At 41.5% G+C, this 20,517-nt stretch overlaps 1 protein-coding gene across 2 annotated transcripts in view; it reads left to right on the top strand.

Moving 5' to 3' along the window:
- LOC125465784 (tight junction protein ZO-3-like) overlaps nt 1-13,289 on the top strand; it is a 96,632-nt gene extending 83,343 nt beyond the window's left edge. For both annotated transcript variants that reach the window (XM_048559634.2, XM_048559633.2), the window contains exons 16-21: nt 1,402-1,481; nt 2,298-2,508; nt 4,843-4,943; nt 5,928-6,185; nt 8,315-8,355; nt 10,268-13,289. In XM_048559634.2, coding sequence (XP_048415591.2) covers nt 1,402-1,481; nt 2,298-2,508; nt 4,843-4,943; nt 5,928-6,185; nt 8,315-8,355; nt 10,268-10,376 — 800 coding nt within the window. In that variant the 3' untranslated portion in view covers nt 10,377-13,289. The remainder of the gene's footprint in view (nt 1-1,401; nt 1,482-2,297; nt 2,509-4,842; nt 4,944-5,927; nt 6,186-8,314; nt 8,356-10,267) is intronic.
- Nucleotides 13,290-20,517: the final 7,228 nt, after the last annotated feature.

The following is a 20,517-nucleotide window of genomic DNA, read 5'->3' as shown; positions in this document are numbered from 1 at the left end:
AAATAAGCCTGTGGCATCACTTAGCCATGCTAATGGGAATTGGTAAATTGCACACCGTTTATAAAATGTGACGTCTGTTATAATATAAATGAACCTTCTTCTGTATTCATACAGAGAGTCAGCAGACATCTCACAAGTTGACAATGTAGGTTTACTGCTCTCTGGGAAAGGAAGAACTGCTTAACATTGACCTTATTCTCAGCCTTGCAAAGTTTAAATGCACAATCTCTGATTTTCCTCAATCTTTAAAACAGGAAGAATCAATCAGCGGATATATGATGCTGCCCTTTGTTATCTTATACACTTTTATCAGATCACTTGTAAGTCAGTCTCATCTATAAATCTCCCATTAGAGTAATTTATGACTTTTCAGTTGAGATTTATTCAAATGCATCTCAGAATTTTTATCAAAACTGTTGTGCCACTCACCGTGCAAGGGAAACAGAACTGAATTCAGTGCCCTCAGTATCATGTAACCAATGAGCTGTACAAGGAGAGAATGGTAATCTTCAATGGGTATTGAATAGTTCTATTGTAGCCCAGTTCCCTGCTTTATTTGACTGTGGCTTCTCTGTATTGGTCATGAACCCAGAGTGAGCTGTGCACTATATCCATTTCTTTTTCTAAAAGAAGTGCAACATATTGTAGATGACATAACTTTTAAATAAAAATGGAGAGTGCTGGAATATCAGCGAGTCTGGCAGCATCTGTGTTGAGAGTAAAATAGTTCACACTTCATAGCATTACCTTGTCTTTTAGATAAATTATTTTCTTCCCTGACAACTTACGGTATTACTCATAGATGCTAATAAGCATATATAATGTTCATCTTGCCTACCTATACCTCACTGCATTTGTCTCCATTTAATGACATTTACCACGATTAGGCCCGTTCCTCTAGTGCATGCAAATATTTTTGCAGGAAACTATTGCTTTTACAATAATTTGCTGGCTTTACAGACCTAAAAATTATGATATTCCTCAATGTGAACATTTTCAATTTGTGCTTGGCAAACTTGGTTCAATTTGGAAAAAAAGAATACCCTCTCCCCAGGGGAAATCACCCTGGCCAAAGTTTGGTGTATTGATTACTTCCAATCCGCCTTCAAACATTCCTCCTAACTAAACAGCTGTGGAATAACAAAGTAAAATGCTTTCTTGCATTTACATATACCATCATTACATCCTCAGGATGTCCTGAAGTACGTCAGGTCCACTTAGTTACATTTAGAATGTCATCGGGCTTTTGAGGAGGCAGATGTGACAGCTAAACTGTACATAATAGGAACAAACAGCAGCATTTAAGATAAATGACCAGGTTATATGTCCACATTCATTGTTGCATTATGATTGACATGGATATTCTGAATTCTCACTAATCTGACAATGTGTCCATTCTAGAAATGGTACAGAGGAATTCCGAAGAAACGGGATCATCCTCTGTCATCAAACTTGAAACTGTACGACTAATAGCTCAAAAGGTGAGATGAGCTTGGTTGATTATGTAACAGTTAATTGTTGTTTGTTCAAATTATTAACAAGTAACCCAAATGACAGCTCTTTAGGTTAAGTTGGCATCTTTGGACTAATGCCAACCTGGAAAGTCTCAGGTTTGGTATCTGACTTGGGTTCATTAATCCACATCCTGGCAGCGGTTGGGATATTGCAATTGGCCTCAATGCTCCAGAATTAAAAAGGAAGCAAACCCATGATAGTAATTAGTCCAATATGCACAAATGTGAGCATTAGGAAGCACAGACAGAAATATTTACTCTTGTGAAGGGACCCATAACAAGGGAACATAACACCACATTACATCGAAGCTGTTCACCAGTGATGAGTTCTTCACACAATGCACCATTGGAAATCTGGTACTGTCCCTCAAAATCACTGTTAAGACTGAAGGATGGGAGACATTTGGAAATTTCAAAACTCTAATTCTTAGGTTTTTGCTTGGCAGGCGTATTAAAAGTTTCGGAAGAAAGTCAGGGCTTTGGAGATTATATACAGTTCAGTCATGTCTTGTTGAATGTTGGACCAGACTGAAGGGGCAACAATCTTGCCTACAGTTGAATACTTGGTTATGCTGACTCTTTATGCTGACATCTACATTAAAGCCATGGATACTGGAGGGTCGTCAATGTATATGGAAGTGGAACCTGGCAAGGATCATAACCTTCAGGAGAGAGAAGGGGCAGGAGAATAATAATTAATTAAATAGACCAATCTATTGTGAAAATAGGGGAAAGGGTTGGAGTGACACTCAGTGAGAAATGTAATTTCAATTCAATTCACAGAACAAACATGGCCTACTTGATATCACACCTTCCGCCATAGAGCGACTAAATTATGTCAAGTGGTACCCGATTGTGGTATTCTTTAATCCAGAGAACAAACAGGAAGTGAAAGCCATGAGGCAGCACCTCTACCCTCAGTCAAGGAAAAGCTCCAAGAGTCTGTACAATCAAGCTGTAAAGCTGAGGAAATACTGGTCTCACCTCTTTACAGGTAAACGCTTCAGCTTCCTGTACACAAGATAATTTGGTGGCATCATTTTTCAACAACTTCCTAACAATAACTGGTTCATTATTACATTTTGTTACCTCAGCTTTGAAATATGTGGAATGGCTTGAATAAAATGTCTCAAACCCACTGAGCATGTTTTATAGAATGTGGTGACTGAGTTAATCCAGTCCATGATTAATGGGAATACCATCTTGAGAATTGATTTAGCGAGTTAACAAAACACTGCAGTCAAATGCCCTGTCATTGCTGTCTACTGTAATTACATTTAATTTAGTGCATTTAAGGGAAGTCAGATTATAATATGAGGAAGAGTGGATGTGCTAATACGGTTGGATTAAGGCAGGGAGGACACTTACATAGCACACAGAGCAGCTGTGTTGAACGGCCTGTTTCTTTATTGGACATTCTTTGTAATTCAGTGTAAGTTAGATTGTTGGATTATGTACCAATGGTTTTCCAACAGCCTTGAGGAATTGAACTGAGCATCTACAGGAGATGAGGGGAGGCAAGCAACTTCAATCTGGGAATGATTAGTTAAACTCAGCACACCCTGCCCACCCACACAGACTTTACATATATTCCAATCACCCTGTTCAGAAATGTTCTTACACACCTTTGGAGCAAGTGGGGCTTGAACTCAGGCCCCCTGGTACCCCCAGAGTTGATATGTTCATGATTCTGTCTCTGGTTTACCTGATTTCAGCTTTGTTGAAAATGCTGATGACAGCATTCTTTTCCTTTTTCTGCAAAGTTGCAGATTGAAGAGATAAAACAGCTCTGCCCGTACTCAGTCTCTGACATGTGAAAAGGGAGAATTTATTCCAATACTCTTGTTAACATCAGGGGCTGGATTGTATCTCACCTGCTGATGGGTCTGAGGAGTGAGGAGCTTTGTTAAAATCTTTCACACTGCATTTACCAAGTTTGGGCAGCACCCACCTGTCACCCCTGCCAGTGGATTAACTGAGAACCTTAAATAGTATATTTTTTCTTTCTTAAGGGCCTGATCCCAAAGCTACCAGAATTTACCAAGAGGTTGAAGAGGCCTAACACAGTCTACCTGGGCTGGCAGTGGACATGGTTATCCACTCCTGGGCTCACTGGAGGAGCTTCACAAGGTTTTACCTCAGATTGACATTTGACGAACGGCAAACTCTAGCGCCCCCCCCCTCCCTTCCTGGGCACTATCTCTCGGCAGCCAGCGAGGCCTCCAAATCTTGATTTAACACTGCATATCTGTCCTGAAGTACAGGTGTATTATTGACATTTGGTTGGCAGCTCTCTGAGGTTGGACATACTGATGGGTGGAAATCCCGCCTCCAGTTCATCAGTAATGGCTGCGAGCTATTAGGCACTCCCCTTAATGGTTTCCTTCCTGTCTTTTTAGCCGGGGCATTGCAATTTTGGTGCCTCATATAATTCAGCCCCATTACATTTCAGGGAACTACATTTATTCATCTATGACAACTGTAGAGATATCAGCTGTGGGCACTAATAATGGATTAAATGGGAGTGCCTCCTTGAAGCCAGCTCTCACAGAAGAATTTACAGAGATGTTAAAAGATATGTAACTGGATAGAGATATGTTAGGCCATGGAGGAGATGAGGCACATGTTCAACGCTGGGAATGGCAGTTTTTGGACAATATTTTTCTTCATACAAAGACAGATTTTCAGTCTCAATGGGCTGAATAGGCTACCACTGCTCGTATATTCCTCTGTCGTTCTCTTATGTTCCTAGTAACAATCGTAACTGGCTGGCAGGCCTGGTTTTAGGCTGTATGAGAAACAATTGCTTTTATGGAAGAATTTCTTTACCTGCAGTTTTTCACATTCTCTCAGAGAGGCCTCAATTACACAAAGGTCCAACTCAATGCAGACAGCGTTGTCAGTCCTTCTATTGACCAGCTTCCAACCTACATAACACTCTCCAAAGGAGAACTGCACTAACGCATTGCACCGAATTTACATTGCTGTCTTCCTTTGCTCCTATAATTATTAGGCAATGACTACTCACAGCTACATCCCTCATTATGGGTTTCTCAACTAAAATGCAAAGAATTGTTTTATGACATTCTGTTGACAGCCTCCTTAGTGTGGGTAAGACTCAGTCTAGGTTAGAGTGCTAAAACCATTACTTTGGCATATGGTAACCTCTCTCCTTTACCAAGTGGCATTTATAGTGCTAGTCAACATTCACGCAAATTCCCAGTTTTTTTCCTATTCTGGTTCGAGTATAAATCTAAGCAGAACTGTAGTCTATTCTGAAGGCTGTTTGGATAATTACATTCTTTAATTTTATGGATTTTATCCACAGGTACAATAAATCTGAATTCTGGTTCTAGTGCCTGGTATGAAGCTTTGAAAGCAACAATTAAGGAGCAGCAGACTCAGGCTGTGTGGTTTCCTGAAGATAAGGTATTTTTTTTCTCTTTGAATATTCCAGTCAAGTTATTCCATGCAACAAACTCAAATGTCATCGGCTTACAGTATGTTCCACCTCATGTGGAGGGTATCATCGAAAATGGCTTATCTTTAGCTTCTCAATGAGTCATGTAATAAGTACACTACCTGAAGCCATAACGAGCCAAAAAGATTAGAACGGTCTGAGACTTTCTTCTGAGTAAGTTGACGTCCTGGTGTCCTGGTGAAAATTCCATTCTCAAACAACATTGTCATACTGGAAATATTTTATAAGGATTCTTTTGCAAACAATTTTGTCATAAATCTGTCAAATAGATTTTGTTGTATCATTCTTATTCCATCCCATTTTATGACATGAAGCTTCCAATGCAGTTAGCCTTAGAATGGTTAAGGTTGGTAATTAAATATTGCTTGCAGGAGCAGCGTGTAAAGAATAATGGAGCTATGGTGAAGAAATGTTGCCGCATTGCTAAAGCAAACCTATTTATTTAGATATTAGTATTAAACTAAACATCTCATAGCAATTTATAGCCAATGAAGTATTGTTGTAATGTAAGATACATGGCTACCAATCTGTGCATTGCAAACTCCCAAAAGCAGCAGTGGAATAAAGATTACATAATCTGTTTTATTTTGTCATGTTAATTGAGGGGTAAATACTGGCTAGGTGAGTGGAAATAAACATCTATCCTGTTCTTTCTCACAGTCATGCCGCAGGGTATTTTACATTCATCAGAACAGATAGGTGGGTCCCTAGTTTAATGTTTCATACAAAAGAGAGCTCCTCTGACAATGCAGCAGACCTACAGGTGCAGCTGTGGAACATACACCTAGATTTGTTTCTGAGACTCTGGCGTATAATTTGAACCCAGATACACATGTGAGAGTGCTACCAACTGAGCCTTAGCTGACACCATAAGGAGTATAATTAGGATTAAAGAACCAAGCAGCCTTTCCTTATTCTGTACTTTCTTTCAGTCTGAAGAAACAGGGGCTGAGAACCTGGAACTGCTGAACCGATCGACCAGCATGAGCATGGATTACCTGAGCTGTGATGAGAGCAGAGCAAACAGTGATTACGAGGACACAGACGCAGAAGGCGGAGCTTACACAGATAATGAACTGGATGACACACTAGATGAGCCTGCAATCATTAGATCTTCTGAACCAGTTAGGACTGAAGCATCCCACATCTCCATGGAGCCAGCCCATGAAACACCAATGGCCCACTCACCGGTAAATGTATTGAGGGATGTAGTCTCAAATCATGCTTAAAAATGCTTGAATCAGAAAAGGGAAATTGTGGATCCAATGGAACTTCTCACAAATTCTAGATCTGATGGCCTGTGTCCAAGGGTTGTAAAAGAAGTGGTTGCAGCGATAATCGATGCATTGGTTATAATCTTCCAAAATTTGTTAGACTCTGGAAAGTTCCCAGTGGATTAGAAAATCGCAATTGTAACTTCTCTATTCAGGAAAGGAGAGAGACGGGAAACAGGAAACGGTTGGCCAGTCAACCTAACATTTGTTGTGGGAAAATACTGGAATCTATTTATAGAAAATTGTAGCAGGGCATTTAGAAGATCAGAATACCATCAATCAGAGTCAACATAATTTTGTGAAAGGGAAATCATGTTCCATAAATTTGTTGAAGCAACAAGGAGGGTGGATAAAGGGGAATCAGTAGAAGCTGTGTACTACACAGGTAAGACAATATCATGTTGGGAGTGATATACTAACATGCAGAGAAGACTGGATAATTAACAAGAAACAGACTCAGGATAAATTAAAAATTAACAGCATTGGCAAACTGTAATGAGTGGAGTATCACAGCGATCAGTGCTAAAGATTCAACTATCTACAATTCAATAATAACTTAGACAAAGGGCAGACTGTTGTAATTAAAGGAAGGAAAACAAATTATGAGGAACAAATTGCCTGCAGGAATATATGGAATTATGCAAATGAGGAAAGCTTTGGTAGGTGGAGTACAATGTTAGGAAATTTTTAATCAGTAAGGAAATGATGGGTTATGGGGAAAAGACAGGAAAGTGGAATTGAGAGTTAGTAGATCAGCCACATTCTCATTGAATGGTGGAGAAGACTTGATGGGTTGAGTGGCCTACTTCTGCTCCCAGGTCTTATTGCTTTAAACATGAGGTTATACACTTTGCCAGGAAGATTAGAAAAGCAGAATATTTAAACAGAGAAACACTACTCAATGCAACAGCACAGAGAGATCTGGAAAGTTAGCAAGCAGGTACAGGGGGAATTACAAAGGCAAGTGGAATGTTGGCTTCTTACACAAGGGAGTTAGAATTGCTACAGTTGCACAGGCCATTGGTGAAACACACCTAGCGTACTGTATACAATTTTCGTCTCCTCGCTTATAAAAAGATTGTCAATTTAAGACCAAGGTGAGGAGGAATTTTATCTCTGAGGGGATTGCTAGCCTTCAAAGTTTTCTTCCAAAGGGAGCAGCGAAGGTGGGTCATTAAATTTTTCAAGGCTGAGTTGGACAAACTTTTGGTGTACAAGTCAGGCAAAATCTATGGAAGTAGGCTGGAAAGTGGAGTTGAGGTCACTCACTTGATCTTAATGAATGGTGGAGCAGATTTGTGGGGCTAAATGATAGATCCCTGCTACTTTTTGTCTTATGATGGGGTCTGATAGCTCATGTCTGCTGAATGGCTGGATCACAATGTAGAGTGATACCCACAGTATGGGTTCAATTCTCACGTCAGCTGAGATTCCCACATCAGCTCCTTCTGAGACATGGTAATCCTCAGGGTAAATGATCACCATTTGCCTCTTTTTAATGAGACAGCAGTCCTATGGTCTGATAAGTCTAAGGTGACTTTACCTTTTTATTTCTTACAACTTAGAGCAATAACTGGCTTGATCACCATATGATTCCAATTGTTTTATTTCATTTGAGAAGTCAAATACAAAAATCTTCAACTTGCTATTTTCCTCAACAGTCTGCAAGTAGCTTCTGTGGGAACAACTTCCTGAACTGTGAACAAACGTTGTGCCAGAGTAGTATTATCAATTAACAGCATTTAGAAAAATCAGACGCGAGTGCAAAGAGACTGGAAGCTATTATAGTGTATCATTGAATATGCAACATTATGACAGTGCACAACCCTGGATTCTACTTGCCGTCATTATTGGGCAACTGGTCTCGAGTTTTCGTTTTAAAAAAAGTGAAGTCCTTATAGCCACAAGCTTAGTCTTAACATTAGATGTGCAAATTTGACATCAGAATTTCACTTTTCCACTACTCAAACAATAGAAATGCTCATTACAATCCTGTGTGAAAGTTGCTGTATTGATCCACTTGAATTTATTTGTTTGTTCCATAGATCCAGCCTCAGGGTCAGTACAGGGATCCTCATTTCGCAAGGTGAGTGTTGATTGGGTGTCTCTCCCACAGCCACTTCCTTACAGGAATTTCCTGTGCACGCATTCCAACAGACCACACCGTTTTTGCATCATGAAACTGAAATTCTCCATTAGGCTAATATGAAAGCACAACTCTCACCAGATTTCAGAAATGAGAAGCATCAGGAATTCAAATCATAACAAATGAGGAAGGAATATTGGAATTTTGATGGAGATGACAGTTCATAAAATTCTTGGAATGAGAAACTTTGGAATGTGGGATTTATTGTTCATCCTGAGTATACATCTTTGACAATTTGTTAGTGCGTGGTTCATTTTAGAGAAATACGATCCCATTTCAGGAGTTGAACATTACAGCTGAACTCCTGACTACCCATGAACAAAGCTGCTGAAGATTTCCCAGTTCACACGTTTAAACACATTTACAGCTTTTAATAACCCAAGTACAACACTTCAGACAAGCTCTTATAGATTTCTTCAGCCGAACCAACCTGCCTGTTACCCATTGGTCAGTGTTAATGTTTGTGGTTTGTAGGTCCCCAGTTTACAAATGAAGAATTGGAAAGGGACTGGAGAGCAACACCCTCCCAACTCCTAATCCAGCCATGCTAGGTTTGTTGCCTTTGATGAGAAGGAAGTTGGAGATAGTTGTTTGGAGAGGGGCTTGAAGATCTGTTCTGCAGTTCCAAGTCAGTCAGATTGGAGCTCCACTCATTTGAGGTCAAAAGGCTGCGTTCAAATCTCTTACATGACCACATAAACTAGGCTAACGTCAGGACAACACCAAATGAGTGCTGTATCAGCAGAGATGCCATCTCCTTCAGCTAAGGTGCTGAAGGGAGCTCATCTGGCCATGCTAAATCACCCATAGTGTTCAGGGGTGTGTGGGTTATAGGGGGATGGGTCTGGGTGGGATGCTTCAAGGGGCTGTGTGGACTTGCTGGGCCAAAGGGCCTGTTTCCACACTGTAGGGAATCTAATCTAATCTTTTGGACTCCCATGATGGCATTTGAAGAACAGAGTGTGCCTTTGTTCTCAACCAAGCACTGAAAAGTTCATTAACTAGTTTGGTGATTGTTACGCATTCATGTTTGGCATTAATAGTTTCTTGGTTTCAGGACATTCTTCCTAATTGTAACAGTTAGACAATAGGAATATCTTTGGCAGGATCCACTTGTGATCTAGATCAGATTATGTTTGTCTCAAAGCAGACTGGATGAGATGAAGCTTGATAAAACATAAAGAGCAACAGATAGAATCAATAGTTTGGTTCAATTGATTCTACTCAATTCACAGAGTAAAATAAGATATGAAACAGACAAGTCTACAATAATCTCATTGGGTTGTCCTACTAAATGTAAACTGAATAATCCCTGTGCATCCTGTTTTACAGCCTAGATAAGAACTATCTTCCTGTCGTATCCTTCTTTATCTGTCTATAGAGGCTCTTCTCCTTAAAGGGTGTCTCCCGTTTGTTCTAGTCTCAAAATTCAAAGAACATGTCCCCTTCATGTGTCAACTGAGCTTTCCAATACAAGAACTATTAAGTAGCCAAACTAATAAATTGCTAATTTCAGTCTCTGGAAGCAGCAGCTTCAATTTAGCATTAACCGTATTTCATCTAGGTGCTTATTTTTTTAAAAAAGTGTGTGTGGCTTTTAAAATGCAACATAGAAAGCAATATGTTTTCCAGTTCACTTCTTTGGGTATCTTGCCAAAATTTCCAGAGTGTGGCTGATAGGAAAGAGCAAAAACGTTGTCTAATTTTGTTTGTTGGATTTTGCTGCTTACAGATTGGCTTTTTGAAGTCACCCATATATCAAAGTAATTCACTGGATCTTGTACGATTGTATGTGAATGCAGGTTATTAATTTAGATAAGTGTGAATATCTCTTTATTAATCTCTTCCAAAGGCTAGATAAACAGGATCTCAATGCAATCACATCCAGACGAGATCTAATCTACAGTTCGGATGAAGACGATAATGACGATGAATGGAATGGACCAGCCACTGAGCTATAAACCAAGGCCCATCAAACAACTCTTCTTGCGCTGGAACAATGTTTAAACAATCAAAGGACAGTTCTACTGCTCTAAGCAGTAACTAAATTTGTTTTTAACTCCTTCACAAATGATTTATTTTAAACAAACATGACATTGTTACAATAATTCCCACTTCTCAGTAATTAGAAAAGAGGCAAGTGCTTTGACAGATATCATATCTCAACTTCTGAAACACTAGGTGGATTAATGTATCATTCAGCATGGTACGTGACTGGATTTTTCCATTCAATCCTTGGTCTGTGTATAGTTAACTGAGTACTGTGAAGTGATTTCAGGGTTACACTTGGATTCATGCGCTACCTTTCCCCAAGTCCAGAAGGACAAAGCTGTCAAGGCTTCTGTTCTGGTAGTTATTCAACAGCTCCTGATGGAAGGTACTTGTGTCAATGTCAGTTGCACTCTTTGTTGATTTCACAGACCAAGAATTAAACCTGAGACTCTCTGAATCCTGTGCTTCTTAATAGAATCATCTTCATAAGACATTCTCCTCCACAGTTTTATTGAAAACAATTGAACTGTGTGATCACAAATAAGAACAAAAACATGAGAAACATCAGCAGTTCAGGACGCATGGAGTAAAATAGAAGTAGGAAAGTCGACATTTTGGGCCAGAACCCAACATGTCCTGAAAAAGAGTCCTGACCTGAAATGTTGACTTTCCTGCTCCTCTAATGGTGCCTGACCTGCTATATTCCTCCAGTTTCACACTGTGTTGACTCTGACTCTAGCATCTGCAGTTCTTACTATCTTGGAGTAAAATAGAATGCTCCTTTCAGTTTGATGTCTTTTCATCAAAGGAACTGCTGCCCAAAGTTTTCTTCAGAGGGTTTATGATTGTACTTTCACTGCACAGGAAATTTCTGGTTTGTTTCAGTGATATGCCTAGAGTAATGCACTGAGTTATTTGCTAGATGATGTAAATAAAAATTATTTTAGGATTCTTTTTATTATGAAACACCCCACCATACCAACAATTGTACTCCACTGGCATAATTGATGGCAGAGACTGACGAATATTTCAGATTCAATCATAGTGCAATGTTTTGTTTTGATTCACTCACAGCCTGAGTGCAGCTGGTAATAGTCATCAGCCTTCCCTGACTGTCCTTGGGAAAAGCGATAGTGAACTACCTTCACCTCAGTCCATCTGGCACAGATACACCTGGAATGCCTTTAGGGAAGACATTCCAAGATATTTGCCCAGTGACAATGAAGAATGGTGATATATTTCCAAGTCAAGGTAGTGCATGGCTTGGAGGTGAACTTGCAGGTGTTGGTGTTCCAAAGAAGGGTACTCAAATAGTACTCAATGTCTCTGTTCTATGTAGCCTCTCACTATTCAATGATCTCAGCAGGAAAGGGCACATTAAGTGGCTGCAGTGAAATATAAACAGAAAAATGCTGGAAATAATCAGTGGTTAGGCAGCATTAGGTTTGAAAAGCAACAAAGTTAACATGTCAAGTCGATGGAACAGGCTTTAAGCAAGTACAGAAAAGGGAGGTCTCAGGCAGGGTGTCTAAAAAGACCAAACAACAAAAGGGATGCTGAAGCAAGACAGGGGCAGGGTGATGGAACAGGAAACAAAATTGGATCTAAAGGAGGTTTAAATTTAGCTACTGTGTGAAAATATGAACAGAGGCTATAAGTTGAAATTGTTGAACTCAATGTTGAGTCCAGAAGGCTGGAAAATGCCTAATCGAAAGACGAAATGCCGTTCCTCATTCATAGTCTGAGTGTCATTGAAATATAGAAGGTCAAGGATGTAGGTCTGAGTGAGAATTAGTTAGCAACTGAAGTGACTGCATTCAATAATAATATTGTCACATCAAACATTCACAGAATCCTGAAGGAAAATAAATCATGAATAAAGACCAAAAGAACTGCAGATGCTGTAAATCAGAGACAAAAACAGAAATGCTGGAAAGGCTCAGCGGGTCTGGCAACATCCATGGAGAGAAAGCAGAGTTATGTTCCAGGTCCAGTGACCCTTCCTCAGTACTGTGGAAGAGTCACTGGACCTGAAATATTAACTCTAATTTCTCTCCACAGATACTGCCAGATCTAACGAGCTTTTCTAGCAACTTCTATTTTGGTGTCTTGTAGTAAATCATGAGTTAATCCAATGATGTGCAGAAATGACAAATATATTTCAAAGTCAGGATGGTGTGTGGCTTGGAAGATGACTTGTAGCTGTTGGTTTTCCAATACATCTGCTGTCCTTTTCCTTCTAGATGGTAGAGTTTGGAAGGTGATGCTAAAGGAGCTTGAACATGTGCTACAGTGTATAGTACACATAGCTACCACTCTCCTTGATGTAGTGGATAATGTGTCCTTGATAATTTCAATTTTCTTGCATGTTGTTGGAACTGCACACATCCAGGCAAGTAAACAATATTCCACACACTCCTGACTTATGTCTTATGGATGGCAGATAGGCTTTCCGAAGATGGAAAGTGAATTAATCACTACAAAATTCTCAGTTGAGTACATAAGTTGGAACATCTTACTGCTTCCAAGTTTAACACTTTTTTTGTCCAAACTTTCACCTAGTCAATGTGCAGATACACAGATCCCTTAAAATGGCCACCCAAGTGGACAGGGTTGTTAAGAAAGCATATGGTGTTTTGGCTTTCATTAACAGGGGGATTGAGTTTAAGAGTCGTGAGATCTTGTTGCAGCTCTATAAAACTTTGGTTAGACCACACTTGGAATACTGCGTCCAGTTCTGGGCGCCCTATTATAGGAAAGATGTGGATGCTTTGGAGAGGGTTCAGAGGAGGTTTACCAGGATGCTGCCTGGACTGGAGGGCTTATCTTATGAAGAGAGGTTGACTGAGCTCGGTCTCTTTTCATTGGAGAAAAGGAGGAGGAGAGGGGACCTAATTGAGGTATACAAGATAATGAGAGGCATAGATAGAGTTGATAGCCAGAGACTATTTCCCAGGGCAGAAATGGCTAGCACGAGGGGTCATAGTTTTAAGCTGGTTGGTGGAAAGTATAGAGGGGATGTCAGAGGCAGGTTCTTTACGCAGAGAGTTGTGAGAGCATGGAATGCGTTGCCAGCAGCAGTTGTGGAAGCAAGGTCATTGGGGTCATTTAAGAGACTGCTGGACATGTATATGGTCACAGAAATTTGAGGGTGCTTACATGAGGATCAATGGTCGGCACAACATTGTGGGCTGAAGGGCCTGTTCTGTGCTGTACTGTTCTATGTTCTATGTTCTATAAACAATGCTGGAATAAAGGACTAACAGGTACACTGCGGCTGTATGCAGCCTGAAACAGTGAACTCGGTTTGTGCTTAGTTCAGCCAATAACAAGCAATGCCAACTGCATTGCAACCCTTTATCCTAGTAAAGAGGGAGTGTGATCCTAAACCGTATGAATTTTCATTCTGTTGGGTTATCTTATTCAGCCATCGGAGTATTCATAGAATCGGAATCATAACACAGGAGATCTTACAGCCAATCAAGTCCACATCAAGCTACTTCAAGGCCAATCCACTTGGTCTCAGTGTTGCCTTTCATTATGTTCAAAACAGCTTCAGGGTAACACCAGCATTCCTCAACCAGCACTGGAGTATGTTTAGAACAACTGTTCAGCATTTCCCTTCTCTTGCTCCACTTCCAGTTCTTCTTACATTTAGGTAGTGCTGCTCAGACAATTATTTTTGTCAACTATTCCTGCCAGTTCTCTTAGCATATTTGACTGTACAAGAGGCATTAATGCCTTTCAGTTAGCTGAAGCATTTTACAGGATTCTCTGATTTAAAATATTGACCCATCCATGAACACTATCCCGGACCACAGTGGTGTCCATGGAACTGAATATGAACAAGTGAAAGTTGATTCAGGTAAGGAGCGGTGTGAGTTGGATGTAATCTAGGTGTCAATTTAATCAAGCATCCAAATAATAAAGCTACTGAACCCCCACTATGTGGGTAACTAGATTCACCATCTCTGTTCCCAACAATTTTTCTGTTGGGAGGGTTATGCTGGATTAGATTAACTGAAGTTATCTCACAAATGCCACTGTATTGAGAATAAAAGTGGTCAATCTTTAAAAGGTACTCATCGTTCTTCCTGTGATGTTTAGTTTTGCTAATTTGGAATAAGTTTGGCCAGCCTCACTTCCTGATGAGCAAAAGTCCCTAGCGTGAAACTGTCCCGAATTTGGCATTCAATAACTATTTTTACTCTTTCATGATGTGGGAAACAATGAAAAGTGCATGGATATCAAAATGTCACTTCTATTCTCCATCAGCTTCACAGGCAAGGGATTGAAGTTGGTACTTTACGGCCTTGCTGCATTTAGTAAAATTGACAATTCTTTTAAAGCATATTTTAAAAAAAGAATTCTACAGTCATAAATCAATTATGTGAACTGTAACTGCCACAAATAGGATAGGTGATACAATGAGCCTGGGAAATTCCCAGCATTGATTTGGGTTCAGCAGTTGGGAAGTACAACTGGCCTTCAGTATCTCTGAGGCAATATTTAAAACATTCCTGAGATTGGACCTTTCTGATCCAGGAGAACCTGGCATTCACACATTTTGGGACTGAACTGGGCGTGTGTTTAGTTACCCTGTATCTTTAGGGTGCAAAAATTACCACTGCGTGTATAGTCTGCTGAGGAGAGTAAGGTCTTTTGTCTCAGCAATACCTTGTATGCAATAAATGGATGGCAAGAACGTAGAGCTCCATTGTAGCTTTGATTGCAGCATGTTGCGTGGAACACAGGCACCTGCTGCCCCTTTCCGTTGCCTTTGTATAATCAGGAGCTATTTGTTTTGACAGTTCTCTTGTTTTTGTAAGATTACATATATACATATGTCAATAAAAAGTATGTTTTTAATATATATTAACTCATTTCTTACTGGTATATACCAGTGCTGTGTAACCTTACCAGTGTTCAGATGCTCTACAGTTTATTTATCCTCTGTTCAATATTGTGTTCAAGCACTTCATAAATTGAGCTGGATGCTCTGGGAGGAATGCAAATAACAATTTAACCTTTTCTCCTCCCCTCCATAAGTGGCAAATGCTTAATGTGAAATGGTTATATTGGAACCAGTAGTTCAACAAGCACATGTTCATTATGGAGTGTTGTTGTCTGTTTTTTTTTAAAATTGTAATTTTAGCCCAAACTGCCTCTTATAATTGATCCTTTTACCTTGAAGTCTGTAACTGTGAATTCTCAAATAACTGGTCTGTTTGAACTTAAGTAGCTTCAGTTAAAACCCATGGAAAAGTTACTGCACAGAAAGAGGCCATTCAGCCCATTGTGTCTATGCTGGTCAAACGAGAAAGAAACAACTCGCTGCTTATTTTAGTGCCACCTTCCAGCACCAGGGTCAAAGCCTTCCAGGTTATAGTGCTTCAGATGCAGATGCAGGCATTTTATTAAATTAGATGAAGGTTTCTGCTTCAATCCTCAATACAAGCAGTGAATTCCAGTCACTCACGTCCTTCTGGGTGAAGAGGTTTCACCTCATGCTCCCTGGTGATCTGACCTCTCCACTTTGAGAATCAAGGCTTTCCCAACTACCTTATCTAGGCCCCTTATAATTTATTACCCTGAGCCTTCCTGCTCAAAGGGGGAACAAGTCTGGCTTATCCAATCTCTCCTCATAGCTGCAATTTTCAAATTAAGAAAAAGAAATTCATTCATGGGGTGCAGGCATCAATGTTTGGGCCAACAGTCATGATCCATTGCTAGCTACCTTGGGAAGGTGGTGGTGAGCTGTCTTCTTGAACTAGTGCAGTCTATTTGGGGTGGATACATCCACAATGCTATTAGGGAGACTGCAGTAATCTTGAGATCACTAATTTTGAGTTTCTGTTTTTCAATTTACATTCTAGCTCCCTAAACCCTGCTGTGAAGAAATCCCCTTTCCCAAGTCTTTGGTACTAACATGGACCACAAGCTCTGGCTGCATCAGCCTTCCCCGAAAAAATGTCAACCAGCCATTCCTGACCTGAGCACCGGGAGGGCAACGGACCTTCCTGGAGTCACATCTACAGACGCAGAAATGCTTCTTTGTTCCCCAACTAGTGAATACAATATCTTATCATTGATGTTGTTTCCCTTTACTTCCTCCCCTCCTGCACAGCGCAGCCACTTATGATACCACAGGCTTAGCTTGAACGATTCTCCTCCATTGCCCCTACATCCTCATCAATATCCAGAAGAGAAAATTGACCTGCAAGCTGCACTCTGGAGGACTCCTGCACTATGGGTAGGCAATGGCCTAGTGGTATTATCACTAGCCTATTAATTCAGAAACCCAGCTAATGTTCTAGGGACCCAGATTCGAATCCCGACGTGGCAGATGGTGGACGTTGAATTCACTAAGGGGGTACAAAATGTCTGGAATTAAGAATTAATTGTTGGAAAAATCCATCTGGCTTACTAATGCCCTTCAGGGAAGGAAATCTGCCACCCTCACCTGGTCTGGCCTACATGTGACTCCAGACCCACAGCAATGTGGTTGACTCTCAATTGCCCTCTGAACTGCTTGCCACACGGTTGTACCAATTGCTACAAACACTCAAAGAAATGATACTGGATGGATCACCTGGCATCGACCCAGGCACCGAAAAAGACAATGACAGAGACAGTTCTGTTGACCCTGCAAAATCCTCCTCACTAACTCCTGGGAGCTAGTGCCAAAAGCGGGAGAGATGTCTCACAGGCTAGTCAAGCAACAGCCTGACATAGTCATAATCACAGAATTCTACCCTACAGACAATGTCCCAAACACCACCATCACCATCTGGTCTGGCAGCATCTGTCAAGAAAAGAAATCAGAGTTAACGTCTCAGGTCCAGTGGCCCTGGTCTCAGAGGACCTGAAATGTTAACTCTGATTTCTTTGCTTGACAGATGCTGCTGGACCTGCTGAGCTTTTCCAGCAACTTCTGTTTTTGTTCCTGATTTACAGCATCCGCAGTTCTTTCAGTTTTTACCAACATCACCACCCGTAGATATGTCCTGTCTCACTGGCAGGATAGATTCAGCAGAGGTGGCAGGAGGGAGTTGCTCTGGGAGTCCTCAACATTGACTCTGGACCCCATGAAGTCTCAGGGCAAGGAAATCTGCTGATTACCACATACCATCCTCCATCAGCTGATGAATCAGTATTCCTCCATGTTGAACAACACTTCGAGGAAGCACTGAGGACGGCAAGGACACAAAATATACTCTGGGTGGGGAATTTCAATGTCCACCACCAAGAGTGGCTCGGCAGCACTAATACCGATCAAGCTGGTCAGCTCCTAAAGGACATAGCTGCTAGGCTGGGTCTGCAGCAGGTGGTGTGGGAACTAACAAGAGGGAAAAACATACTCGACCTCATCTTTACCAATCTGCCAACTGCAGTTGCATCTGTCCATGACAGTATCAGTAAGAATGCCCATTGCACACTCCTTGTGGAGATGAAGTCCCGCCTTCACATTGAGAATAACTTCCATCATGCTGTGTGGCACTATCCCCATGCTAAATGGGACAGATGTCACACAGAGCCAGCAGCTCCAGACTGGGCATTCATGAGGTGCTGTGGGCCATCAACAGCAGCAGAACTGTACTCCAACACAATCTGTAACCTCATGGCTCAACATATCCCCCACTCAATCACTACTATCAAGCCAGGGCATCAACCCTGGTTCAGTGACGAGTGCAGGAGGGCATGCTAGGAGCAGCACCAGGCATACCTGAAGATGAGGAACCAACCTGGTGAAGCTACCAGACAGGACTACTTGCACACCAAACAGCATAAGCAGCAAGTCATGGACAGAGCTAAGCGATCCCACAACCAATTGATGAGATCTAAGCTCTGCAGTCCTGCTACACCCAGTCGTGAATGGTCAATTAAACAACTCACTGGAGGAAATGGGTCTATAAATATCCCCATCCTCAAGGATGGAAGAGCCTGGAACATCAGTGCAAAAGATAAGGCTGAAGCATGGGCAGTGATCTTCAGTCAGCAGTGTCGAGTGGATGATCCATCTTGGCCTCCTCCAATGGTCCCCAGTATTACAGACAACAGTCTTCAGCCAATTTGATTCACTTCACGTGATAGCTAGAAATGGTTGAAGACACTGGAGACTGCAAAGGTGACGGACCTTGGCAATATTCTGGCAATAGTACTAAAGACTTGTGCTCTTTACCTTGTCACTTCCCTATCCAAGCTGTTCCAGTACAGTTACAACACCGCATCTACCCAACAATGTGGAAAATTGTCCAAGTACGTCCTGTACATAAAAAGCAGGACAAAAGCAACCTGGCCGATTACTGTTCCAACAGTCTACTCTTGATCATCAGTAAAGTGATGGAAGGTGTCATCAAGCAGCACCTGCTCAGCAATAATCTGCTCAGTGACACCCAGTTTGGGTTCTGCCAGAGTCACTCAGCTCCTGTCCTCATTACAGCCTTGGTTCAAACTTGGACAAAAGAGCTGAATTCCAGAGGTGACGTGAGAGTGACAGCTCTTGACATCAAGGCTGCATTCAACTGAATGTGGCATCAAGGAACCTGAGCAAAACTAGAATCGATGGGTATCAGGGGCAAGCTCTCTGGTGGTTGGAGTCATACATGGCACATAGGAAGATGACTGCAGTTGTTGGAAGTCAATCATCTCTGCTCCAGGACATCTCTGCAGAAGTTCCTCAGGATAGGGTCCTCAGACCAAACATCTTCAGTTATTTCATTAGTGATCTTCACTGCATCATAAGGCAGAAGTGGGGATGTTTGCTGATGATTGTGTAATGTTCAGCACTACTCGCAACTCCTCAGATACTAAAGCAGTCTGTGTTCAAATGCAACAAGATCTGGACAATATCCAGGCCTGGGCTGTCTGGTGGCAAGTAACATTCATACTACACAAATGCCAGGCTAGGACCATGTCTAATAAGAGACAATGTAACCACCGCACTTTGGCATTCAATGGTGTTACCATCACTGAATCTACCCTTATCAAAATCTCGGGAGCGATCTTTGACCATAGACTCAACTGGGTTCACCACATAAACCCAGTGGCGACAAGAGCATGTCAGAAGCTAGGAATATTGTGGCAAGTAACTCACCTCCTGACTCCTCAAAGCTTATCCGCGATCTACAAGGCACAAGCCAGGAGCATGATGGAATATTCCCCACTTGTTGGGATGGGTGCAGCCCCAACAACGCTCAAGAAGCTTGGCACCATCCAAGACAAAGCAACCCACTTGATTAGCACTGCATCCACAAGCATTCACTCCATTCCCCACCAACGCTCAGTAGCAGCAATGTGTACTATCTACAAGATGCACTGCAGAAATTCACCAAAGATCCTCAGGCAGCACCTTCCAAATCCATGACCACTTCCATCTAGAAGGATAAGGGCAGAGGATATACAGGAATACCAGTATCTGCAACTTCCCCTCCAAGCCACTTATCATCCTGACTTTGAAATACATTGCCGTTCCTTCACTGTCATGGGGCTAAAATCCTGGAATTCCATCCATAGTGACATTGTGGGTCAAACTACAGCAAGTGGACTGCAACAGTTCGAGAAGGCAGCTCACCACCAGCTTCTCAAGGGCAATAAATACTGGTCAACCAGTGACTCCCACATCCCACAGATTAATAGAAATAAAATCTGCTTGGCAGTCAACCATTCCCTCCCAATCTCAAGCTGCACCAGAGGTGACCACTTCTCTGACCATGCTATTCACACAGCTCTCAGCCCTGTGGCCTATCAGTGAATCCAACTATTGCTTGAGTTCTGAAACACATAATTCAGGTTTCTGCAGCTGGTGTCACTTCTTGCAAATGCACAGTTAGCATCCACACCTTCCCATATAGCACTAGATACTCATCCTATACAAGCAAGCTGCCCTGCAACATCTTAACTTTACTCCCTTGCATTAACTTCTGCTGTGGTTGGTTTGCTCACCGAGCTGGTGCGTTAGTTCGCAGATGTTTCATTACCCTGCTGGGCAACACCATCAGTGCAGCCTCTGATGTAGCACCGTTGTATTTTCCCACTTGTTACGTAAACTCTGGTGTCCATTGGAGTTGATTACCTCACTTCCAGATTTTCTTTGCAGTACTGTGTATA

This window comes from Stegostoma tigrinum, chromosome 30 (assembly GCF_030684315.1).
Source record: "Stegostoma tigrinum isolate sSteTig4 chromosome 30, sSteTig4.hap1, whole genome shotgun sequence".
In the NCBI taxonomy this organism is placed as follows: domain Eukaryota; kingdom Metazoa; phylum Chordata; class Chondrichthyes; order Orectolobiformes; family Stegostomatidae; genus Stegostoma; species Stegostoma tigrinum.
Note: the sequence above shows the minus strand (reverse complement) of the source record. Positions and strands in the feature narration are given on the sequence as shown.